Here is an 18,038-nt window from a genome sequence, read left to right as displayed (position 1 = left end):
AGCAAAGCTTCCTGCAGATAGAATGAATTATCATGCCTTAGCTGCTGAAAGAAACACACTAACCTGCAAAGAGTCAATTTCATGTTCATTTAGATGCCTTTCATTAAGCACTGACATTGTTTGGGACAACCTCCATCCATCCACGAGAAAGCATCTTCTAGGCGTTCATACCAGATAAGGATCACTCACAAGGACAAACTGTACTTATGCTATCTGACCACAGCATGAGGTCAGTGCAGCCTTATGGGGTGTGCTGTTTATTGATAAACGCAGCATTGTCATTCCTGAAGCAGTCACAAGAGTAGCAGCAGATGACATGTGTCATTCACGCATCATCGCTTGCTCCCATACAGAGTGCTCCTGGCTTTGAAGATAGTTTGAATGACATTTTGTGGCACCACTATTGACAAAAGATCTAAATTTAATCAGAGTCATTCTTCACAGGACACAGTCTGACAAAATCGCCAATGCACCGAGTTGTTCTTTTTGATTTGTTGGAATGAGGAAACTTTGTGTCTTAAATAGTTTTTTTTTTTTTTTTTTCCCCGTGTTTGTCAATGTGCAGAATGAATGGAGGTGCCCTGTCTTCCTTTTTTTTTCTTCACTTTGCATTTAATAGAAGTGCAACTTTTATGCAGTGCTGTGGTCACAGTTTTTTCTTGTCTTCCTCAGATGAAGACAGCAGCAGCAGATGAGAAGAAGTTCCAGCAGCAGATCATGGCCCAGCAGAAGAAGGAGCTGACCACCTTCTTGGATAACCAGAAGAAGCAGTACAAACTCTGCAAGGAGAAGATAAAAGAGGCTTGTTCAGTTTTCCTCCTTCTCGAGAGCTGATTGGCTCAACAACATAGCTGGCCACTTCCATTTCCTCCACATCAGCTCTGTGTCTTACAACAGTAAATTAAGAGAAGTTTGGGCAGGGGTGTAGGATAATTATTGATTACTTCACCGTCCTTTGCTGGACCAATATTGCAACATTTTTAAAGAAGAACTGGAGATTTGTGAATTGATCAGCTAAGTAGCATATGGTGCTGATTACGGGATACATTTTGAGAATTGAAAAGGGTTTTGAAGTAAACTGTAAACGAGAAGCCCCTTTCTCAAAGATAATTCTGAATACACTTTGAACCTTTCCACAGCACAAGAACATCAGACCACAGGTTTCATCTAATCTAAAACCAGTTACATGACAGGCTGTGATCTTTCCATTTTTGCAGTAGGAGGACACACCTGGTAGTAAAGCTTTTGAGATTAACCAAATTTACTGTTACTCCTACTGTTAACAATGACCAGGTCATTCAGGTGGTTGTTCACAATAGACATGAACCCAGGTGTGATTCACGTTGGCCTGGAGGGATTCAAGAGATTTCCATTCTACTTGAATTCGGAATCTCAGTCGCACACCGTTTTAAGCATTCTAAATTCATTGATCACATTGATAAACTGGGACATTGTGTAAGTGTAGGGTTGCTGAGTTGTAGAGAACTATGGGATTTTATTCTTGTTGATTTGATTTTTTTACAATGATATCTACAGTTAAATATGAAATACAAAGTACTCTATGGTCCACTGTACAGTAGTTAAAAATTTTAGAATACCTGTATGGGAGTACATGGTTGACATGGAAATACTCAGTCTATACTTGGGTGGGTGGCCATTTTGAATTTGAACAAAACTTAGAAGTGAGGTTTACCAAATAACCTCTTGGCTATTAACCTCAAATATTGATATACTGAAGCATTTTGTGTGATTATGATATGATTTCTTTCAGTGTCTTAAAAAAATTTAACAAAATAAAATGGCCACCACAGACCAATCAGAATGCAGCCTTCTAAATAATCCTCTTTCTCTCCAATTTCTATTCCTGTGGTAAATCATCACAGATTTCACGCATGTCCTACTCTTGGCCTATAAAACATGTCAGTGCATTTCTTGACTTGAACCCCCAGCTTCTCCTAACAATATCACATATAGAAGAATGCAACTGGCGTGCCCAGCTGCTGCAAGAGCTTTGCAAGCAACATAACAATATTCATACATTTGCATATACAGACCCTACAGATGGGATGTTGAAGATATTTACATGTGTGTGTTTGGGGGGGGGGGGGGGGGGTGGCTTCTGAAGGATTAGAATTTAGAGACTGGGGTCTGGGCATCTCAGAAGGTACCAGGAGACCCTAGTCCCTGGCTTATCCCTTTGTTTTCCATTTGGCTGCAGGAGATGAACGAGGACCACAGCACGCCCAAGAAGGAGAAACAGGAGCGGCTTTCCAAACACAAGGAAAACATGCAGCACTCACAGGCAGAGGAGGAGGCCCAACTCCTCAGCCAGCAGAGGGTCTTCTATGACAGGAACTGTCGCGCTTTCAAGCGCAAGATCATGGTCAAGAGGCACGAGTTTGAACAGGAGCAGTTACGAGAGGCAAGATCTCTTTTGTTGATTTATGCATTTTTTCAGAGGAACAGTATGCAGCTTTTAAAATGAATACCAGTTGATATAAAAAAAATTACAAATACGTAATAACAGAATTGATAATATGGGCTTGTGGTGTATATATGCTGTCCTAACCAATAGATTTAAAACCAGTTTTGAAATATCTTAAAATGATCAATAATATTGAAATATACTGAATAACAGGAAATAGCCTGTAATCTGTAAATCAGATAATTAAATTAACTTTTAAGTTAATGTAAGCTTTGTGTGATGAATTTTGGGTATCATCATAATTGTAAGAGTGTGCATGACTTCAAATCATGCAAAGGGATGCATGATTTGAAGTCATCACACATCACACAGTCTGATCAAATCAAATCAAAGGGATCCAAAGGTATTGCATTAATATATGATCAGTTGATCCTAGACTAGAAATCATGTGAAGGTGATCCTTTTTGGAAGATTAAACCCAGAGAGTGTTTGTTTGCATGTAGCAAACACAAACCAACTATGCAAATAAGAGTCTGAGGAGTATCCTTAATTTTCCCATACATTTTTTCCCTGATGATCCCTTTGAGATTAGTTGGTTTACCAATGGAAACTGAACCGAAACTGAAGTAAATCATAAATTCCAGCAGTTGGTGTCAGATTACATCAGATTACATCAGATTACAAAGTAAGCATTGTAAAAATGTAGTAATCTAAAAATCTAGTAAATAATCAGGAGGGAGATTTTGGAAGTACCAATTGGTCCCAAATCTTGTATTGTAGCATTGTATTGTAACTAAACATGGATGGATGGATACTCAAGCCAGCATAGCAAAGAAAATTGTTGTTTTGCAAGTCCACTGTTGTCCACTGGATCTTTTCTTAATCACCTGTACCACTGTGTCACTGTTACAGAGCTGTCTTTAGTGGGAGAACATTGTGTATGATAATGTCCTCCCATTTGACTCAAGGTAAAATTAATGAGTGACTTTAGGCAGATTGTGTCGAGTGGGACATTCTTTATAGAGGTTGAGGTTGCAGTTTATTTACAGTGGTTTGTGCTTGACTTTATAAGCAGGTACCTGAACTCCTGCCAGAGCACGTGGATCATTACACAGAAACAATGAGCAAAGTAACAATTATGCTAGAATTGAGGTGGTATCAGAGCTGTAAAGTGTGACTGTACCCACTGATTTGTGCTATCTTGATCCTGCCTCAGGAGCTGAACAAAAAGAAGACCCAGAAGGAGATGGAGCACGCCATGCTGATCCGGCACGATGAGTCCACGCAGGAGCTGGAGCAGCGGCAGCTGAAGACACTGCAGAAACTGCGCATGGACCTGATCCGGCTGCAGCACCAGACAGAGCTGGAGAACCAGATCGAGTACAACAACCGGCGGGAGCGCGAGCTGCACAGGAAGCACGTCATGGAGCTCCGACAGCAGCCCAAGAACCTCAAGGTGCTCCTCCTACACAGACATACCCCTTCACCCGCTCCTGTACTTGGCCCGTCAAAGTCACAGGACCCCTTACAGTTGGATCTCTGTTGGTTCTCCCTCCCATGCATATTGATGTCCACCACGATGGAAGAGCAATCTCATATAGCTACTACTACAAATGTGAATGATTACTATTACAATAGTTTACTTATTATTCCTTGCCACATCGCATCATGAAACCCCAAAGCAACAGCCATGATTGCTTACCTGGTAATATATTTTTGTGCTAATATGTCATTCATGAAATGAAAATGGTAATCAGGGTTGAAGTCAATTGGAATTGGAATTCAGTTCATAAATTGAAAGGTGCCCATTGTTTCCTATGAAGACTTTTCTATCAATTAATTGAATTTCTTTTAACTGAATTGACATGGAATTGACCCCAACCCTGGTGATAACTAGTCCTTCATTTCAGTACCAATGCCATCCAGCATGCAGCCTCTTTGAAGTGCTGTCGCCATTCAGTGCAACCCCAGTCTGTTTGACCTGAGAAAGCCCCCAGTAATCTGCCAGTTTGGTACAAATGATCATCTATTGAACACCAGCAGCATGTGTGACAATGTATCGCATCCCCCTGCCTCTCTGTGTTTCAGGCCATGGAGATGCAGATCAAAAAGCAGTTCCAGGACACGTGTAAAGTGCAGACCAAGCAGTACAAAGCACTGAGGAACCACCAGCTGGAGGTCACTCCAAAGAGCGAGCACAAGACCATCCTGAAGGCACTGAAGGAGGAGCAGACGCGCAAGCTGGCCATCCTGGCCGAACAGTACGAGCAGAGCATCAACGAGATGATGGCCTCCCAGGCGGTGAGCACATGCTGTTCCGTCCAAGCTAATTACAGACCTGGCATTTGCCGTCATGCCATTACTCATCCCAGAACTGCTGCTTTGACCTCAGCCTGGGTCTGTTTTCATTATCATTCGTAATCATATTTTCATGAAGTTTGATTTAGCCTGAATATCATGATATGCAGATAAAAGCATTAGTCCTAAACATTTGCATTCATCCTTCCTTCTGTGAACAATGTATGTGAAACAGTTTAGGAGGGACAATGAAACACCCAACACACTTTGACATGTTTAGGCCTGTCCAATATAGGCATATGCTGTACCTCTTTACCCCACCGGTGACTAGAAGAGGGGTGATGGCACGTGATTGTTCGGCCCATCTCGCTTGCCGTCTGTCGCCCGGGACAGCTCTGGGAATTCTAATCCGCTCTCTCTTCCGGTGTGCAGTTGCGGCTGGATGAGGCCCAGGAAGCCGAGTGCCAAGCGCTGAGGCACCAGCTCCAGCAGGAGATGGAGCTGCTCAACGCCTACCAGAGCAAGATCAAGATGCAGACGGAGGCACAGCACGAGCGGGAGCTGCAGAAGCTGGAGCAGAAGGTGTCGCTGCGCCGAGCCCATCTTGAACAAAAGGTGCATCCATCCGTCACAATCGCTGGGGTCTCACAGGGTGGCACAGGGCCATGGCTACTTGCACAACACATTCCATTCAGGGGGTTTACTAAAATTGCTGTCGGAAGCTCAGCTCATTACTGGTTCTGAAAGGGGGGGGGGGGGGGGGGAGTGAGCATAGAACGTTCCTTGCTCTCTGATCACTGATCAGCTTGGTCTTTGACGTGGCCCCCTTCTGATGGTCCTGCACAATAACACTCAAGCGAGTCGCAGACATGTAGCACCCTCTGCCGTTCCATTTCCACCATGACTGCACGAGCACAGCTCGTTGAAAATAAGCAGATTACATCATGGTTAACCCCTTAAAACCCAGACCACAAATGCTTTGTGCAATGTCGTGAAAACGGTTATGCTGTGTTGTCTTCGCATTTTTGAGGCTTGGTAAGGATTTGCTAACAGATCATGATTAATTCATTCTGATAACGTGATGATTGTTTTCATATGTCTAATTTGTGAGTGTCGTAATATTTTGCACTGGTAGTATTTACTGTGTTTCTGGTTCTGTGGCTGCAGATTGAAGAGGAGCTGGCTTCGCTTCAGAAGGAACGCACTGAACGGATCAAGCACATGCTGGATCGCCAAGAAAGGGAGATCGACTCGTTTGACATGGAGAGCGTCCGGCTGGGGTTCGGAAACTTGGGTGCTTTAGACTACCCCAAGGAGGACTATAGATGAAACAAGATTTTTTTGCCATAATACCTTGTCCACTTCTCCTTAAAGACGGGCTCTTTGCTACTGACGTCACTTTTGGACTAGTGCCTGTGCTGTCCTCAACTATCAGGGGCCCCCCCCTTTGTCACATTACAAGATAAAATGCTGGATGACTCTCTAGGTGGTCTTTTAAAACAAATGTCACAGTATTGATGTTTCTTGTGCAATGATAACTTTTTTTGGTGAAACTGAAAAAACACACACCAGTGGATGTATGTTGCTTAAGGACCATGCATTAGAGATGATTTGTCAGGCTGTGCAAAAAGAAAACAAACTTAAATGACATTCTCCTGCAGCCTTATATTGTACGCTGCTTCTCACTCTTTTTGGTATTTATTCATCAGGAAATTTTATTAAGATTGAGCAATTTGATACGTTTAAATATGAATTCATGATGTACATATTGGTAGTTGTGTACGTTATTCTGGAGAAAATGTGATTATAGAATGCGGCTCGGGGGCAGTTACGCCCTAGCATTTAACTGTATCATAATCATTTTCTGCAGTGGCAGACAATGTGAATACCATATGTGATTCCCAACACCCAGGTAGCACATAGGGCTTGGGATGGTCATGTATTTTGTGTATAGAAGGATTTATGGAGAGCTTTTACTTATTTTCATATTGTATTTTAACTGGTCCTCAAATCAATTTTTTAAATGATGATTTTTTTTTCCTTTGTTCAGTATTTGGAGTTTAATCGGTCAGTGGGATCTTCTATTTGAACTTCCATCTAGATCATTATTATTGCTTTAACCACACTTAAAGCTGTGTATTTTCTTACGATAAATCAAAAATCAGTAAAATGCTTTATTATTGCATGCACTTTAAAATTTTTTCAGGTAAGAGAAGCATGAATCTGTCAGAGCTTTTAATTATATTTGTAAATAAAAGTGCTCATCACATGTTTGTTTCTATACCCAGTGGTGCTCAGCTTTCACACCACCAAAACTGACACAATGTGTCCAATTTTACATTTGTTCTAGCTTTTATTTAACAGCTTTTAATTGGCTTGTTTGAGATGACATTCTTTGGAGCTGTCCAACCATATGCACTGTTTGATGTTTAATGTTGATTTTGCTAACCAGTCAAAGCAATATGTACAATCCATATTTATATTTAATATTTAACAAGCCAAAAGACAACCAGAAACATTGGGTCAATAACTAATTTATTATTGTCAGTTACAATGGAGAACTTAGCGGTAATGAATCCAGCTTTGTAGGGGTTAATAAGGATTCAAAGAAGGAGTATCATTGTAAAGCTGCACATACAACTCAAGGCCTTCTGTCAGTCACAGGATAATGTAGGATTTCTGATCATGTCTATAATACTGTTTGCTACCGATTCCTTTACTTTCCAGCAAGTTGTTCGTAGAGCTTGGGGACGTAGTCATCCCATTCTGCCTGGTAGCAGGTCCCTGCCACAGGTGCTCCCAGGTTGTACTTCTTCCTGAAATTCTGGATCTTAAATTTGCCGCGATTGTCTCCTGATCGGTTAGTGAGAACAGGCTCTGTACAGGAGATCTCACCTGGTTGTTCGTAGACAAGCCACACGTAGCGATGGAGACCTGCCAAACAAAAGGCCGGTGTTAAGGTATATCAGCAATTCACCTCACCTACTCAACAATACTTGGTCTATGTCTCACTCCATGATCTGTCTCTTTCCAAACCCAAGCTTAATTACCAGCTTCTGCCGCTTTGGGCATTAATTCTAATGAGGCCAACTTGCAAAGCAGAAGACTGAGTGAAGCACTTCAACGACTTTTGTCAAAGTCCTCATTTACAATTCTGCTCTCTGGAAAAGGAACAGAACCAGACCTAGTTAATACCAGGCTCCAGAGAATGTGCCATTTTCAGCACAGTTCATCAGCTTTAAATGCTGAGGCAGGAGACTGTCATTTCAAATAACGGATGAATCCAAATATGGACTTCTTAAAAACAGCCACTCTTAGTACCACATTCACATAAATTTAACTGCAGTGTCAGTATATCAATATACTTCCTGCACTGCAAGTTTGGACCTGGGGCATTATTCTTACCAGTTCCTTTTGGGGGTCCTGACCCAACATAGTCAGACATAACGCATCCACTGGCGATGTCGTTGCCTTTCATGTTCACCACCAGAAAGTGATGCCACTCCCTTGAAGCAAGCATCAGACATAATTATTTTAAAATGCTTATTGAAATGCTGATTTTATTGTTAAAATACATTCTCTACCCATGGTGATGTTATCGCTCATGTTTCTTTTCATTACATTTACTGAAGTATGTCTGGACCCACCGGAACTTGGGGTCTTTCCTGCTTGGGGCATCTGGATCTGTCATGGCCAACGTGTACAGCTTACTGGAGTCGCAGCCATCCCATTCAATGCTTGTAGGGCGGTTTTGCACCTAAAGATACGCACGTAAGCACAGTGGAATTAGAAGGCAAGCCTAAAATGTGCTTGTCTGCAAGTTAACTGGAGCGCAGCGTGAACGGATGAAACGGTCCGACAGCGCATTATGAAAGGAACGAGAAAATGCTGTCAGTGCGTGGTGGGTTCCAAGCACAGCGATAGTGCTGCAGACGAAAACCCAGCGTAGGCTGCACCAATGTGTTATATTCACTCGGTGGCTGTAGTTAGCTAAGTAGTAGCAAGCTAAAAATAATAACATGTCACTTTTTATATCAATACTAGCTAGCTGACTTGACTAACGGTAATGCAACATTAGTGAGAATAAAAAACTCGCTAGCTAGCTTGCTCGAGTAACTTGCTTCGTCATCCGCGAATTGCTTGTGTGCACTGACTTCAATTAGCTTACTACCCACAGAACAAAAGATACCGATCTTAGCTGTGCCCTAAATTCACAACAAGATCAGCCGAAGTATGCAAACTAGCTAACGTTATAGTAACTGAGTGCACGGCAACCACACTTAGCTTGCCAACCTGGGTGGGTGTGAGCACTTTGCCCAGCTCGTCAATTTCAAGGGAGCCATACTTCACAACGAGAGGCTGTGCAGGCTTCTCATCCACTTCAGTGAGGGCTAGCGCTCCGGTCCATTGACTTATATCCGCCGGCATTCTGAATTTGAGGAGGTTTTGAAATAACACTGCACTTTGCGCGTCTGTCGCACAAACTGTCCGTTTTATGGGTCAGAAGCTCCCTTTCAACTGACTTATGAAGGGACCAATTACAGCGCAGATATTCTTTAGAGTACTTATTATTGGATAGAGCATCAGTCATTCCACCAGTACAGTGGCGAGCCTCTCACGTCGTGCCCCGCCTCTGTGTAGTGATTGGCTTTAGCTGATGTGATGATGGCAGTGAGCGTCTGGCTGCGGTGTGCAGATGTCTGAGCTCAAATAGAAATGGAATGCCCTGGAAACGTTTCCACGAGAGGAAAGACAGCATATCCTAGCTGCTGGTATATTTTTAGACAAAAAGGCTCAGTAAATTACAGTACAGTATGCATATGTGTAATTTGCAAACCACCCTTAAACACAGCATCCTGGATCCAATCTGTTAGCTTTATTCGTGTAAGGATCAATATCAGAAACAGGTCTTTCTGAACGGGATCTGAACTATAAGTGTGAAAAACCTGTTTAATAAGTCCTAAAAGCCTAAAAATCTAACACCTAATTTTTTTGCGCACTGTTGATCAGTTGAGAGTATTTACTTTGTGTTCAGTTATGCACACAAACACAGTTTAAGTCTGTCATCTTTAATTAGCTAGTGGTGAATTAAATAGAGGAAAATTCCCCCTCTACTCAACTAATGGCAAACAGTGATACACTTGAGCATACTTAAATGCATGCAAATTCAAGAAGTTTATGCTGAAAAGTATCACTTCAGACAGGTGGCACCGAAGTGTTGGTACTAACTTTATATACACATAGGTCTCAGGTCAGTGTGTCGAGTCAGTCTAAACCAAATTATTATTATTTTATTGTTATTATTATTAAATGATAACAAACATCTTGACTCCTGGCCCTAACGAGTACAATGACTATATGGTTAGTTGTCTTACGAACCTCATTATCTGCTGTTAAGTGCACTATGAACGGTAGTCGTAAACATTGACTACTGTAGCTTTAAGAGTGTCAGGCGTGGCTCAATAAAGAGAACGTTTCCGGAAGAACCTGTGCGACAGAGAACAGGTATGGGAAAGAGTCACACCCGGCATATACATGAAAACCTAAAGTAATCAGACCAGCACACTTATACATGGTACCCACCAGGATTTTTTTTAAATGTATTTTTCGAGTGTCGATCAACAGTGAATCGCTGTCCGTTCCATACGAAGAATTAAGTGAATGCATTCTAAATTAAAATATGTGCCGTAGCGCCATACGTTTAGACAGCTGGTCATAGGCATTGCTTGTTCAATCTATCCTCCTCTGTGGTTTCGGTGAATTGGCTGAAGCTGTATCAGGTGCAACCATGGAAAGATCAACATTTCTCAAGTTTTTCTTCTTACTTCTGACAGGTGAGATGACCTCATCCTGTTTATCTAATAGTAGGTGTAATGGTAGGCTAGGTGGTGAACATCAATGTAAATGCTTTGGAACACACACGCACACACGCACACACACACACACACACACATGCACACACACACACACACATACATAACGTTTTCCAATAAAATTGTGATTCCTTTTTCTGCTGCCCCTACTTAACCACTCTGATTGCACAGGCATGGCCATTGGAGAAACCATGGACAGGATACTGGGAACATTGGGAGACAGTGCTTTGCTGCCATGTAACACCACTGCAGGCAATGGGATGATACAGTGGCTTAAGGATGGGAAACTTGTTGCAAGCCAGCATTCAGCAACACTTGGCCCCTCTGAGAGTGAACGCTTTTCCGTATCGGACCAAGGAGGATTGATCATTCATGGACTGTTATTTTCCGATGAGGGAATCTACCTCTGTGGTAGCTCACTGCTGGACAGTACTGTAGTAAAACAAAACATTGAACTACAGGTTGTCAGTAAGTTTCCATGACTTTTTATGCACTGTTTAAATCAAAACTGTACCAAATCCCATCTTGCTGTTTTTCAGTTGGCACTTCTCCACCAGTCATGCTAGGTCATCAGGCAGCCTGCATTCTTCTGGGAGAGCTGGGAAATCACGCTCTAACGGGTTTTGCTGGATTTTTAACTGCTGAGTGTTTTGCTAAGAGTGTCTTTCACCATGTGTAAACACATTTCATTTGTTCTAAGACCATCTTTGATTCCTTGTATTTTAATTCTGTACAGAAAAGGGGGTGTTGAGGACAAGTTCTCTTTAGACATACAGTAACACTGTACGGTAACACTGTAGGCGTAATATGGGACCACACCTGGCTTTGTCAACAAAGGGCCCAGATAAAAAAAATGGTTTCCTGTAAGGTTAAATTCGGAGTGTATGATTGTGCAATTTACATATTTCATGGTTAATAAAATCAGACCTGCAAATGCAGCTAAAAAGTTATTCTGCCAATCTGATAACAAATGCAGAAGTCCCCATATGTCATTCCTAAGGACTGCTGTTCAACAGGTTTCCAATGATTAAAAAAGTGAAGGCACTCAGTGTGCAATGATATTTAAATTCCATATACCCATGGTATATCAGGGAATATTTTCATGGTCAAAATGCAAATTGACCAATAGGAATAAGGGGTCAGACCTAACCATTTTATATTTGCTGTTAATACTAATGCTTACAAGTATGATTACTGGCTGTGTTGTTTCTAATAAAGTAGTTGAAATATGTGGTATTATGTATGCTTAGAACTAAACTTACAGTACCAACCTTTATCCTCCAGGACCTAAACTGGACAATATGAACACAAGTACATTGTCTTTACATGTACTCCATTAGTGAAAAGCTCATTTTATTGCAGTGAAGCACAAAAAGTGATAGTTAAAAGTTGTGTAATCTGATGACCATGTGTGTACAATGTGTTGTTTCAGGTGGTCCGGCTAATCTTACAGCAGAAATCAAGCCTGCAGCTGTCCTCCCCAATGGCACACTCTTTGTCCAGAATGGTTCCACTGTTTTATTTAAGTGTTCAAGCAAGTCACATCCATCCCAAAGTCTGTCTTGGAGTTTTGAAAGCTTGGCATCAGACAATACCACTCTGGCCTCTGGCAATGGATCCTCACTGGAGTTCACGATCTCCAAAATCCAGCCCAGCTATCAGGGAACTCACAGTTGCATAGCCCAAAATACACTTTCAAGTACTACAGCTAGCCAGAGCACACAACTGCTTGTATACTGTAAGTGTCAAAAATGAATAATCTTTGTCATGTGAGAAATGGCGAAAGTGTCAGTGATGCCTTTTGTTCCTTGAGATGAGTGCATGTTGTTTGTGTACAGTGTTAGTACATTGTCTTTTTCATCCATACTTTTTTTCTCTAGATGCTCCTGACAGACACCCAGACTGCCAGTGTACCACAGGAAATGACTCTTCCCTCCTCCTCTTGAACTGTAGCTGGGATGGAACCTACCCTTTACCCACATTGCATTGGAAGGAGGAACTGGATACCCAGGGACTGCCCGTACTCAATATCTCCGAGAACAATAACACATTGGTGGTGAACTTAAGCAGGCCACAACTTCATGAAGGACAAACCTTTAAGTGCACAGGGTACCATCCAATGTCTGCCCCAAAGGAGAAGTCCTGTGCGGTCACTCTGAGTAAGCATTGCTCTTAAAATTCTATCTATCAGGGGCTCAGAGATTGATTCACTGTAGATTGAAAACATAAGTGTGTTTTTATACTGTTATGTACAGTACCAGTCAAAAGTTTGGACACACCTGATTAAGATAATGGGTAACATGCACTCAAAGATATTTTGACCTTAAAGACCTATGCTTACATGCTTAAAATTTGTTTCTTAGACAAATATAAATAGTAAAGTTGATGCCTATGCATGAATTTCTTTCCAAAAAACCTAAATAAAAATTGGCTATTTTGAAGAATGTAAAATATAGTTTTGATTTGTTTATAACACATTTTGGTCACTGCATAATTTCATTTGTATTATTTCATAGTTTTAATGGCCTTCCTATTATTTTAAAAAGGAGAAAATAGTAAAAACAAAAGAAAAGTGTGTCTAATGGATTTCGGAGTTAGTGGTTATACTCTGGATCTCTGGAGCTTGTCGCAAGGTATTATTTTAGATTTGTTACCTCATCAGGTGAAGTACTTCATCCAAAGGTACAATGTAAATGTCTTAAATGTGACTTCTGTGCAGAACTCACTGGTCCTAGCAACAGTCCACACTTCTGGCCATCTTTGTTTTTTCCCCTTTTTCAACCAATTTTGAATTGGCAATTGCACTGTGTTCAAATAGTCTTGTCAAACACCAGACACAGCAGCTATTATTCAAACTGAAATTCCCACAGTCCACCACAGGGGGCAGACACCAATCAAAACATAGTTGCATCCCATCTGATGTCACTGAGGGACCTCACAAGCTTTCAGGGGACACCACAGCAGAGAGACCTACCCTGGCAGACCTACTTTACCCTATTGCTCAGCAGAAACCAATCTGTGCCACCGCTATGCTATTGGTTTCATACCTGGGCCGTAGGGCTCAGCCTGCATTTAAGATAAGCACATTTACTATCTGGGCCACCCAGGACCAGGGAACAGTCTTTCAACCAGCTTTGACAACCAAACCTGACCCTTCAGACAATATGTGATTCACATCCCCTTTCCAAATAGCGGTTGTAAGAACTGTATTCAATTAAGGACTGTGGTGAAGTAATGTCCGGAAATCAGTGAATCTCAAAAAACAGGTGTCAGTCTGGAAGTCTGGAAACCTATCGATACCTCTGGGCTGTAGATTTACACTATATACTGTGACCGATCATGGCTCTGTTATTTCTCAGTCTTGTCCATTCCTCTTCTTCCTACAGGGGCTCCATATCCTCAAGGACGTGCAATGAGGACTGCATTTGAAGGGAGCAATGTCACTTTGACCTGTATGGAGGTCAGTTCACTCCCACTGGCTAAAACCACCTGGCGAAAAACAATCAGACAAGAGGAAATCATCCCCAGCTCCAAGTACATCATCTCTGAACTTGGCCCCACATTCAGTCTCACAATCATGAACATCTCCAAACAGGATGAGGGCGTTTACTTCTGCAGGAGTGAGAACCCCCTTTTGGTGCGAGAGCTCGAGGTCTTCCTGACCGTGAAATGTGAGTGGGGTCTGCATGAGGCTCTTCCATTGAGATGGGCTCTCATTTAATGTATCTTTTGACTCTAGCAAAGCTAACAAAGCAAAGATGTGCATAGTAAAGTGAGAATTGGCAAAGATCCACATCTGCTTTTTGTTAGATGTATTTCCTTGATGTTATTACCCACATTACTGGAAGAAATGGTTCTTGAAACTGAAGCCACTTATCTTATGTATGGGCAAAAAATTTTCTGGAATGTAGCTGAGCCAGTTGCTTCTCCATTTCCAAGCCAAGTATGTCTATTTTGCCATTTTGCACCAGCTCTTATTTCAAATAGGAAATGGGAAAAGTGATACACACACACACAATTTAGACCAATTTTAATGTAATTTTCTATTTTTACAGCTTCTGCAACATACGCTGGTGGAATTGTCGGAACATTCATAGCTGTTTTAATAATTGGGGTGGGAATTACTGTTGGTATATCAGCATACCGCAACCGTGACAGAATTTGCCTTGGTAAGATTATATTGGTATATTCCATATGCTGTAGGTGCAGAACGTATCTACACTGTGCTGTGTATATTACTGTTACTGCATAATAATCATATATTATTAGGTACTGTTCCTCATAACATGGAAAACATGGAGATAACAGACACGTTATTTGTTAATAATATCTGCATTTCAAATACCATAGTATAATGATGGTATGATGAATTTCACCAGTGTATACTAAGCAATTTATAGGCCCTTCTCCAACTGTTCAGTGTGTTTGACTGAAATAATTGCTGTTACATTGCTTCCCTGATTGAATTTTTTTTGCATTACAGGTAATGTCTTTGGGTGAGTATTTGCTTTATATCTACATACATTCTACCTGCTGTTTACAGTAATATGAGGCCTTAGACATGACTGACTATCCATGTCAACACACAGGTCACAAGTATTTCAACAAAGCGCAACAAAATAAGATGAAAAGATCCCTTGTTTCACTTTTATTTGACTTTTGATTATATTCCATATTGTAAAGGGCCATCAACTGTTAAAAGCAAAGGCGGTTAACTTTGTCAATCAGAAGTACAAAAGCAAAGAATCAGTGCACACGCTTTGCTGAGCTTTTGAAGCCACTTGGATTTGATACTTATACTCTTTCTAGACAAACGCACGAGAGACAGAATGACATACTCAACCTGGTTGACTCAGATGAGGATGAGATCTTCGAAGAACCCGTCTCCAGGATAACCACTACGGCAAATGGACACACCACATCGCTTGTACAGATTCACCGCATTCCATCCAGTAAGACTATTATTAAAGTCCTTTTATTTCTTCCAGCAGGTAATGCATGATTCCCACTGAAGGAGAAGAGCATTGAAGGAAAGATAACCATCATAACTGATATCATTGTTGAGTAAATGGTGTGTCCATTTTAAAAAGATTGATATTTAATCAATATACTTTAAAAAAAAATGTAAGACATTCTTCCCTTTCCTGAAAGCATTTCCCATGTTCTGTTCCATGTGATTTATACTCTGGTATTTTCCAGGTGACCATGAAGATCTAGGTAACACTGACACAGAAGCAGAAGAGAGAACACAGGCACCTGAAGAGGGGCTGGTCCCTTTGTAGATTCCTGGATTTTTTTTTAAGAACAATGTGATTATTTTAAAGTTGTAATACACAGTAGTGTTTACTCCCTATAAAAATGTGAGCTGAGCCTGAACATTGTGCTTGATTGATCTTACGATTATGTAAATGTGTATTGTACAGGTTGTGTTTTTTTTTTTAATCAAGCGCACTTTTGTGGGTGTTTTCAGGGTAACTTGTTACAGTTTTGCAGTAGGAATGTATCTTTTGGGCACATTTGTATCAAAGAAATATTAAGTCTATTATAAAAATGTCTGAATGTCTTTTTGAACCTCATTTTGAAATAACAGATACATTCAGCAGATGTGTTTGGGTATTAATTATTGAATAGCTTCTTTAGTGACAATATTAAAAAGAATGCAAATATTTTGTTGAGCATTACTACATTTTTTCAGTATTGCCATCATCATCATAATCAATTAAGTCTACAAGTAACTGGCAAAATAATGGAATCACCAACAAAGTGTCTTAATAGGGTGCTGGGCCACCACAAGCTGCCAGAAAAGCTTTAGTGCAGCTTTGCATAGATTGTACAAGTGCTTGAACTGTGTTGGTGGGATGTGACAGTATTTTTCCATGAAAAATTCCATCATTTGGTGTTTTTTTGATAGTGGTGGAAGACCCTGCCTCAGACGCTGCTCTAGAATCTCCCTTGAACTGTTCAACTGGGTTGAGATCTGGGGATTGAGATGGCCACGGCAGATGGTTTACATGATTTTCATGTCCATCGTACCATTCAGTAACCACTTGTACCCTGTGGATGGGGGCATTGTCATCCTGGAAGAGACCACTCCCATCAGGATAGAAGTACTTCACCATTGGATGAAAGTGATCTTTGGAAATTGATTTATTGCCGTTTATCTTGCCATCTAAGGGTTTGAATAGACTTATACCATTTCAGGAGAATGCACTCAACCCCATATCAGAGCCACCAGAACCCTCCATCATGACAGACAAGCACTTGGGCCTGTACGTTTCGGCATGTGCCACACATGCACTCATTTGCTTGTCGAGAACAGGGTGAAAGGTGACTCATCTGGCAGTGACTTTTTCCGCTGATTCAGCTTATGCCTGACCATTGCCTGTGTTCTTTGCACCACTTTACAAATAAACATGTATTTTTGGGTGTAATACTTGCAATGCTACCTGACCACAGTATCCCTCTCTGAGAACTTCTCAACAGACTGTTCTTGATGAAACTGTATGCTCTCACCCTATACTTATATTTGCAATTGATTGAGTTGTTCACTTGTTTTGCCTTGCATCTCGAACTAATGCAAGGACAATGCACAGCTGAGGAGTTTCTGCTTTTGAGAACATTTTCCCCTACTTGCTGTAACCTTTTCCACAGACTTCCATGTCAACATCACCTTAGCCACTGTTCCTCATGAAACATCAGCAAGTTCTCAGCCCTCATTACTGAAGCTCCTGCCAAATGTGCCCCAGCAATCACTCCTCTGTCAAAGTCGCTGGGATCCCTTCCTCTAGATATGTTAGTCAAAATAATGGGTAACGGGCCCTGTTCAGTATTTTTATACATTACCCTAACCATGACAGGAAGTGCTTAATTAACTTAGGAACCAAACTGCGTGGAAATATCTGCTTTCAATATGCTTTGTGTCCCTAATTTACTCTAGTGTCTCCTTTATTTTGGCAGTTTCCAATGTATGGTTCTAAGTTGTATGGAAGACTCAGTTTAATTGTTACTTTTTCCATACTTTTAGTCGCCTGTGCTATTCGCGAATCATAAACAACTGATAGATCAACTGTCAATTTAACAGGAATCATAACTGGTAATGCGCACATTTTGCGTCGCCGACAGGAGAAAGAAAAACGGTACGTGTAGCTAACTGTATGATCCTAGCCAGCTAACCCCCTTACTTGCAGTTTCATAACAGGAGGAACACGCGTTTGTGTCAGGTGAAAGAACGGGAAGCAATCCTCCACGATGGATGGCTAGCTACAGTAGCTAAGTTCTTAGTTACGTGGGACAAGTAGCTATCTAGGGTTAACCACGTTTATTTTCTAGTAACAGCCTTTCTCCCAGCTATTCCCGAGTAAAACGTAAAGAATATTTCTCTTCACATCGAGAGGACCACACATTTATGTCAGGTGGTAGGTAGCTAACCAAAATCCATCTAA

General features: G+C 41.2%; 3 protein-coding genes across 8 annotated transcripts in view; 2 read left to right on the top strand and 1 right to left on the bottom strand.

The window, feature by feature from the left end:
* The window catches only part of taok3a (TAO kinase 3a), a 45,033-nt gene extending 38,173 nt beyond the window's left edge, over positions 1-6,860 (top strand). For all 6 annotated transcript variants that reach the window (XM_036527992.1, XM_036527995.1, XM_036527990.1 and 3 more), the window contains 6 exons: positions 673-801; positions 2,219-2,422; positions 3,642-3,881; positions 4,514-4,726; positions 5,156-5,338; positions 5,891-6,860. In XM_036527992.1, coding sequence (XP_036383885.1) covers positions 673-801; positions 2,219-2,422; positions 3,642-3,881; positions 4,514-4,726; positions 5,156-5,338; positions 5,891-6,052 — 1,131 coding nt within the window. In that variant the 3' untranslated portion in view covers positions 6,053-6,860. The remainder of the gene's footprint in view (positions 1-672; positions 802-2,218; positions 2,423-3,641; positions 3,882-4,513; positions 4,727-5,155; positions 5,339-5,890) is intronic.
* Positions 6,861-7,241: 381 nt separating this feature from the next.
* On the bottom strand, positions 7,242-9,233 carry pebp1 (phosphatidylethanolamine binding protein 1). Its single transcript, XM_036527998.1, has 4 exons — positions 9,017-9,233; positions 8,371-8,480; positions 8,129-8,229; positions 7,242-7,657 (listed from the first exon to the last, which is right to left on the bottom strand). The coding sequence occupies exons 1-4, from the start codon at positions 9,149-9,151 to the stop codon at positions 7,440-7,442; spliced, it is 564 nt and encodes a 187-aa protein (XP_036383891.1). The 5' UTR covers positions 9,152-9,233; the 3' UTR covers positions 7,242-7,439.
* A 995-nt stretch (positions 9,234-10,228) lies between these two features.
* Positions 10,229-17,027, top strand: vsig10 (V-set and immunoglobulin domain containing 10). The gene is made up of 9 exons (XM_036526233.1): positions 10,229-10,557; positions 10,768-11,064; positions 12,029-12,334; positions 12,477-12,755; positions 13,983-14,267; positions 14,652-14,765; positions 15,080-15,092; positions 15,406-15,548; positions 15,796-17,027. The coding sequence occupies exons 1-9, from the start codon at positions 10,512-10,514 to the stop codon at positions 15,876-15,878; spliced, it is 1,566 nt and encodes a 521-aa protein (XP_036382126.1). The 5' UTR covers positions 10,229-10,511; the 3' UTR covers positions 15,879-17,027.
* The last annotated feature ends 1,011 nt before the right edge of the window (positions 17,028-18,038 follow it).

The sequence above is a fragment of the Megalops cyprinoides genome, chromosome 4 (assembly GCF_013368585.1).
Source record: "Megalops cyprinoides isolate fMegCyp1 chromosome 4, fMegCyp1.pri, whole genome shotgun sequence".
Classification (NCBI taxonomy): Eukaryota; Metazoa; Chordata; class Actinopteri; order Elopiformes; family Megalopidae; genus Megalops; species Megalops cyprinoides.
Note: the sequence above shows the minus strand (reverse complement) of the source record. Positions and strands in the feature narration are given on the sequence as shown.